Source organism: Bactrocera latifrons, unplaced genomic scaffold (genome assembly GCF_001853355.1).
Source record: "Bactrocera latifrons isolate USDA-ARS-PBARC rearing strain unplaced genomic scaffold, ASM185335v1 scaffold_207, whole genome shotgun sequence".
Taxonomy (NCBI): Eukaryota; Metazoa; Arthropoda; class Insecta; order Diptera; family Tephritidae; genus Bactrocera; species Bactrocera latifrons.
Window position 1 is genome coordinate 236,374 of NW_017535597.1, and position 7,891 is coordinate 244,264.

Below are 7,891 nucleotides of genomic sequence, written 5' to 3' on the forward strand. Positions count from 1 at the left end.
TCAGTTCGCGACAAACACTCGGACGATGCGCAACGCTGKCGAAAATGCAATTTCGGAAGCGCTAAGTGATCGCAAAGACGCCAAAACTTATATAGAAAATATATAGTGCAGTGAAAAARTTGTRGTGTTGAAAGAAAATATACACGGATATATAATAATTTATGAAAAAAGCTTTAAAAAATTAAGTAATTAAACAAAAGTAATATTTAAATTAAAATTAATAAAAGCTTTGCTTTGTATTTGAAATCGGAACCATAACTAGAAAAAGTATCAAAAGCAACTTTAAAAAAATTAATTAAAAAATCAAGTGAATCTACAATGACACCAGCGATTTCAACCACAATCCACCTTATCGCATTTGTGGTTTTCTTTGTGGTGGCGAGTTCAGCTTTGACGACCTTGCATAATACTGTAGAACCTGCCGAGTTAAAACGTAACGATTTGGCGAGAAGATTTCTGGAAAATGACACCGTTTTATTAGCTTGTGATAATCATTGTACGTATTCTGCTGCGTGTAATAATTTATAGGGGAAGCCTTGATATTGAACTACAAAGGAAGGACCTGAGAGCTTTAGGCTAGTACACTAGTCTAGAGGCTCGAAGTTCGAGCGCTTTTTGGCGATTACAAAAGCATACGATATTAATAATGAAATTCTGAAAAAATGTTTGTAATTTAAATTAAATTTTCGGTGACCTCCCGGAAAAAAGATTCGCCCACGTTGGCAGGATAACTTATTACAGGATCACTTAAAGAGAAAAAATACGTGTCGTAGTTAAAACCTTAACTTAGATCTTTCACGAAGGAAAAACAACAGAAAACTATATTTTTGGCAAAAAGAAAATTAAATTCCGGTGGACATTTAGCGACATTTTTTTTTCAAATAGTTGTATCGAAAAAAAATCCTTCGTCCAAGTCTTTAAGAATTGTATCTCAAAAACCTGTGTAAGATTTCATGAAGATAGGTTGAGTAGGTCTCGAAAATACTTGCCAACCGGCTTCAAAAATACAGTTTCGGGAAAAAGGCGTTTAAAGACGGCGCACTTGGCGTAGTTAGCCTCGAGCGCAGAAGTTCTCAAGGCTGTATCTCCGAAATTATTACTCGGAACCACTTGAAATTTTAGGAAAATATTTTAGTGGGGTTTAGAAGTTCATAAGATCAAAAAACACAAAAAAAAAAAAAAACAATTGAATTTTTAAAACCCGGAGCCCCATGTAACCCCTTAAGATATTTTTCAATATCTAAACAATCGAACTATGTATTAAATATTTTTTCATTAAAATTTCTGGACGAGAATCGTCTTCGAAGTAGTTTTATACTTTCCAGGTTATATATGCTGGAATATATTGAGTGTCAAAATTTTCTATTACTAGAAAAACGTTAGGGCTTGGAATAAACGATTCACCGAGCAAAACTATATAATTTACTAATTAGGATAGATATTTTTTTTTAGAAACCACTCGTCGAGTAAAACTATACCATTGCAGCAATATTTATTTTGTCGCCTTCAAAGTAACCCTCACCAGTTRTAATAGATTTCTGACAACGATTTTCAGCSTCCTCAAAACAGTTTTCATAMATTCTTTTAGGGATGATGGCCTTTAGCTCCTTCAGCGAATTTTGTTCTACCTCTTTGATCGACTGAAAACGGGGTACACGGGGCAGCAAATGCAGTTGGGAAACAAGAAAAAAATTACACGGAGCCAAATCTAGTGAATACGGTGGTTGATCGATGGTATTCATTGCGTTTTTCGCTTTAATTTCGATCAGTGTTCGATAGTGCATTATTATCGCGTAAAATTCATGAATTGTTCTTCCACAATTCTGGCCGTTTTCGACGGATGTTCTCACGCAAATGCCTCAATATGGCCAAATAAAACTACTTATTAACCATAAGTCCCTTSGGAACAAATTAATGATGCAGCAAACCACGAATATTGGAAAAAAACAATGAGCATAACCTTGATTTTTGAGTAGCAATGGCGTGGTTTTTATAGTTTCGGAACGTTTTTTTCCCTCTATTCCGATGATTGTAGACTTGTTTTCATGTCAATCTCATAAATCCATGTCTTATCGTSAATTATAATGCTCTACATGAATGTGGGATTGGAATTCGTACTATCAAGCATTTCCAAAAATCCAAGACCTGTTTACGGTACTTTTTTTGAAAAAAAAAAAAAAATTAGCTTTAACGGGACGAGTCAAGGAAAAAACGCGTTTCATACTAAAAATATCCATCAAATTCATTCGAACGGACACGCAAGAGATGTCGAGCTCTTTTGCCATCTCTCTAATACTTAAGCACCATATCATTCGTGTTTTTAAAATTTTCATCAGTTGAATAGGTTGAAGTTCTTCCACAACGAGGCATGTCTTCAACGATCTTTCGACTGTCTTTAAAAGCTTTGTACCACTCGGAGGATTGTGTTTTTGATAAAACAGATACACCGTAAGCCCTTTTTCAACATTCGCAACGAATCAGCACACGAAATTTGGTTARAAATATTAAATTTGATACAAATTCTTTGTTCGATACTTTTATCTATTGTAAAAAACGCAATGCASTACTGAGGTGTATTGACTTAAGCAGCTGCTGTAAAAACAAAGTAGTTGACAGATCGCGCTCATATTTGGCATAGTAATTCTGTACAGTTCTACCAACTTAGCGAAATCTTTTAAAACATTATTTACCTGGGCAATTTAATTCCAATTTCCAAGTGCTTTTTTGTCACAATGTAATATAAGCTAGTTTTAAAAATGATAAATCTATATAATGAGTCCACGTCAATATTCTGATTTGAAACGAAAGTTAGGACAGGGTTGTMTTTGCACAGAAAACAGAGGTTAAGACCGACTGRCATCTAAAACTCATAATTTCTATGAACTAGTTTCATTTCAGTACGTGCGTTGGTACAAAGAGGATCAATTAATTGTCGATTCACGCGACAGCAATGAGACATTAACGCCCGATCGCATACGACTTTGGTCTAACGGTAGTTTACAAATTGCGCAGTTACAACCGATGGATACGGGCGATTACAGTTGCGCATTGAAAACCGACAATGACACGGAAGTGCAGAAAATGCACAGCATAATAGTACAATATCCGCCGACGGTTAAGACAGAACCGGAAGGTATTGTCGAATTTCCAATCGGCGCAGTTTTTCAAGTAATCTGTGAAGCTCGCGGCGTGCCACAGCCCAAATTGTATTGGCGCTGGAATGGCAAATTGGTGGATAATCAACTGATCGGCAATCGTTTGAGTATGCAAATCGAAGTGGGTTCGCGTGCGCAAACCGGGCCGATCGAGTGTGTGGCCAACAATAGCATAGGTGAACTTGCGGTGGCCGGCATGTTTTTGAGAGTGCAATGTAAGTGGTTAGATACAAAATTTATATATATAAAAAAATATTATTATATGAAAACCGTTTATATGTAGTTCCACCAGAGGTGCGTTTGGAAAGAAATATAATCTACACTAAAGTCGGCATACGCAGCGATTTGGAGTGCCTGATCGAGGCAGTGCCACGCGCAAGTGTTAACTGGTTTCACCATGGCGTACCGATGACCTACGATTCCCGAATAAGTCGCTATGAGCTCGAAATGCAACCGAATGTTTCAAATCTGCAATACAACACTGTCATTAAACATACATTGTCTATTAGAAATGTGCGCGACTCAGATCTCGGTTTGTATGAGTGTCGCGCCGAGAATAAATTGGGTTTCAAGAGCGCGGCAATCGATTTGACTGGACGTCCCATGCCGTGTGTCTTCAAAATCAATCCAGGCGTGCAAAGTTCAACCTCACATGTGCTGGTATGGCAGACGGAAAGCTTGTCGGCGTTAATGGAGTTCAAGTTAAAATTCAGACAGATACCATCAGGTAAAAATATGCAATTTAGCAGCGTAAGACATCATTTAATACAATTTATTTTTATTTAATATTGCAGCAAGCATTACACCACAAACTTTGGACATTGATTTCAAAACTGATTGGACTATTTTGACCATACCATCAGAGCTATCTGCGGGTAATTTAGTTGTATTAGAATATACAAGTAGAAAATGTAAATACGATTAACTTTTGTTTTTAGGACCCATTCATATCACAACATACACCTTACACGGTCTACAACCAGCAAGTGTCTACGAGGTGGTAGTGTTCGCACGCAACCACTTTGGTTGGAGTGAGAGCAGCAAAATTGTGAGATTCGCAACGGGTGGTGAAGGTAAGACAAGCACTTTTAAAAAACAAAAATAATTATATATAAAATATTTTTTATATTATTAATTCATTTAGTTGAATTGCCAAATTACTCCACGGAATCGGAGTTGGATAGCAACGAGGAGCAGTCGTCTTTAGAAATTGTGGAGCAGCCGGAGGAAGACTCAGTGCATTTGAATGAAATTTATGAAAGCAGAATTATTACCTCGGCAGCGGCCAATGTATGGCGGTTTATGAAYTTAGCAAGTTTCATGGCATTTGCTTATGTAAAATATGTATTGATATGATATTTTAAGCTAAATATATAATAATAACAAAAAGTTTAAATACCTCTTTGTGCCTTTTTGTTGCAACCGCAAAAAAATATTCCAAATGAATGGCGGTTTTTGGTGGAGATGATGGCACGTTCATATACAAAATCCATCTATTTTGTTTACAAACAGTCATGAYATCAAAAAGAGCCAAATTTTCCGAAAAATATTCTGATTAGAATTCACAGTTTAAGAATTTACTTTGCAATGAATGTGAGTGATTTCTTTTGTATAGTAAAAGTTGGCGTTTGAGAACTGCACTATTTATATTCGCGCTTCCTTCTTCATTAATACCGTTATAAAAACACTTGAACAGAAAAATATCACTTAGAATACACTTGGCATAATAAATATAATAATTTCTAAACTAAATGCTTTATAAATTGATACGTATATTATTCACGCGTATGATTCGTATTTCACAAAAACCGAAGTCATGCACTTTGGAAATAAATCTWATACAATACACACAATTTTTTATAAACACGAATAATYTAATTGATTGTAACTTTTCAATTTWATTAAATTCACATTTATTTGAAATTAACAAACTAAAGCGCAGCGGAAGAATTTTAACCGAGAACTGTCAAAAATTGCGAACTGAAGATGATTTGTAAATCAACGATATTTTCCAAAATCGATAACCGCTGCAGATAATAAATTTATTTAAGTAATTTCATGCTATTATTCATTTAATTATTACTTTTTAATAGTAGTAGTAGCAAAACTAGGTAATATTTAAACAAACAAAAATTCAAAAAATCACATAAATAATWAAATAAATAATTAAAAATTAACAGCAAGCATGAACTGCTTTAACGACACCGAAACAGTGYAATCTGTCAGACACTGCACAAACGAAAATGGAACGGCGTCGCATAAGTAAATGCCTGCGGCATATTACCAAGCAACTGTCATAGCGAAAGAGAAAACAACAAAAGCGAATTTCAAGTCTGATTTCATTTAATTAAACTAGCTTTTGTAGTACACAGAAACCAACGTAATAATGGAGCCTGTGCAGATCAATAGTGGTGAGGATTATGTTAAAGTCAATATATCGAATTCTAAAAACGACAGCATCGCGCTGGACTTGAAATTTGCAAARAGCCTTACAATCGGCCAACTGAAGGTTTGTAGTTTAACACACCTACACATTTCTAARCTGAGCCACTTTCCTACCTATAGTGCAAATTGGAAATCATAACAGGCGGCAATGCGGCCACAATGCAATTGGAGTTGTATAATGGCGATCGCTTGGTCACAAGTTTGCATGATGACAAYGTCTTATTGGGTGCGTTGCCCATAGAAACGGGTATGCGCATACATGTAATCGACAACTTCAATTGGATAGCGGATGTGGAGAAATTCGAGCTTACCGATGAGCAATACGAAACCAAGCAGGATACTGTGCGTAATTTTCTGAAAAAGAATCGCATGGGYAAGTACAATGAGGAAGAGACGCGTCAGAAGGAAGAAAAAYTGCAACGACAACGGCWGCTGGAGCAGGAGCGCGCTGAGTTGTGCACTGTTGGTGCGCGCTGTCAGGTGTGTGCTTATAGTGGTGTTTCGATTTTSATTTTTATGTTATTRTTTTTGAAAGTAATTAAATGCTTGKGTACATTAGGTGACAGTGCCTGGCAATCCAGTGCGTCGTGGTGCCGTCAGATACAATGGACCAATTGATGGCAAGAAGGGTATTTTCATTGGTGTGGAGTATGATGAGCCACTTGGCAAGAATAATGGAAGGTACGTGCTGGCTAAGCTTTTACATTTCTTATTTATTAAAATTTTATATTTTGAAAATATTCACAGCATTGATGGCAAGTCCTACTTCTCTTGCGCACCAAACTACGGCGGTTTTGTGCCACCAACGGCAGTAGAAGTTGGCGATTTCCCACCAGAGTATACAGGTCTCGAAGAAGATGAGATTTAAWACAAGACGATTTAAAGTATCCACTACGCATTTGTGATTGATTTTATTTAAAAACTTAGTAACGTACACATACATAAATATATATTTTATAAAGCTAGTTTTGTATAATTTAAATTAAAATTTTGGCGCATATGGCGTAATGAAATAAATTTACAAAATCAATGAGGAAAAACACCACCCACACACACCTTAATTAACGAACCGGAACACCTTGCGACAGTTGCGTTTAATTATGGGCATAACTCGCACAACAACTTCACTGCCATACCCTTATGTGTACCATTTATTGTTGTTATACGCGTCATCTCATGACTAAGCGCCGGCAAAATGCGAGCAGCCAACCTTATGCCGCTCAGTTGCTGTGCCTCATGCTTTGGCAGCAAAGCGCAATGCGCGATAAAACTTGTAATGGCAGCAAAGTCGACAAAAGCATATACAACAACCGGCTGGGCTTTGGGTGCACACACATATACAGACGGACGTCGTTTTGACAGTTCATTCATTGCGGCGCTAAGGTGCACAAGTGCTAGCATATACTTAGCCAAACGCTAGTACCAACATTTAGTAAGATTCAAATACGAACGCGGTTAAGTATTGCTAGGCGCCCGCGCTGCTAAACGACAGTAAACGGACTATATATTGGAATTTACGCTGTTGTTGTTGTATTTTTAATTAGTTTTGTTAACGCAAAAACAACAAAGCGCTAGTCAATATTGATAAGAAAGCAAATTGCTATGCAACCAAGTGCAATTGTGTAGTTGACGGAAGCAAAAATTACAAAAAAAAAAAAAACAAAGTAAAGACAAAAATAAAACAAAATCGTAAAAATAAAAATAAGGAAAAAGTAAATAAAGCAAGTGCATATACCAACTTACATATGAAAGGAAGCTGCTTGAGGGCGCGCGAATAAGTGAAATAAATTTAAAATTCTCGTTTTGTAAATGAGTTCGCGCACAAGTCTGCCACCATATATAGCATTGTAAATTTACATACGATTGATTTGCTATATATTATTGGACTTGCATATGCGCGTCTGTAGCTGATTTATTTAGTTTTCATACGATTTTTATTTGTTTTTATTGTTTTTGGGGTCGTAAAACAAGTGTGCATTTTTATTTTAGTGCCAGTAATTTGTGTACAATACAATACGCGCTGCTTGTTTTTGGAAAATTTATATATAACTGTGCTGGTATTTGGTACAGCAGATGCCCCCMAATACAAGTAGCGTGTGAGTGTTTGTGTGCATATGAAAATTTTGTGCTGCTGTTTAAAGTGTAATAATGCAATGCAATTACGTCTGGCAGACTTTCCCGAAACTATTTATAAATTAAACGGCTGTTTATATTTTGTGAATCATAAAACCGCAATTAACTGCATTTATAAAGAATTTGGAAACACACTAAACATAATTATTAAAAAAAAA

The 7,891-nt window shown here is 36.1% G+C and overlaps 2 protein-coding genes across 2 annotated transcripts; both read left to right on the top strand.

Annotated features, from left to right (window-relative positions):
• LOC108968254 (neurotrimin) lies at positions 1-4,551 on the top strand. Its single transcript, XM_018932170.1, has 6 exons — positions 1-496; positions 2,888-3,370; positions 3,439-3,882; positions 3,950-4,030; positions 4,094-4,228; positions 4,300-4,551. The coding sequence occupies exons 1-6, from the start codon at positions 319-321 to the stop codon at positions 4,509-4,511; spliced, it is 1,533 nt and encodes a 510-aa protein (XP_018787715.1). The 5' UTR covers positions 1-318; the 3' UTR covers positions 4,512-4,551.
• An 881-nt stretch (positions 4,552-5,432) lies between these two features.
• LOC108968256 (tubulin-folding cofactor B) lies at positions 5,433-6,567 on the top strand. Its single transcript, XM_018932172.1, has 4 exons — positions 5,433-5,664; positions 5,721-6,080; positions 6,160-6,281; positions 6,348-6,567. The coding sequence occupies exons 1-4, from the start codon at positions 5,542-5,544 to the stop codon at positions 6,466-6,468; spliced, it is 726 nt and encodes a 241-aa protein (XP_018787717.1). The 5' UTR covers positions 5,433-5,541; the 3' UTR covers positions 6,469-6,567.
• Positions 6,568-7,891: the final 1,324 nt, after the last annotated feature.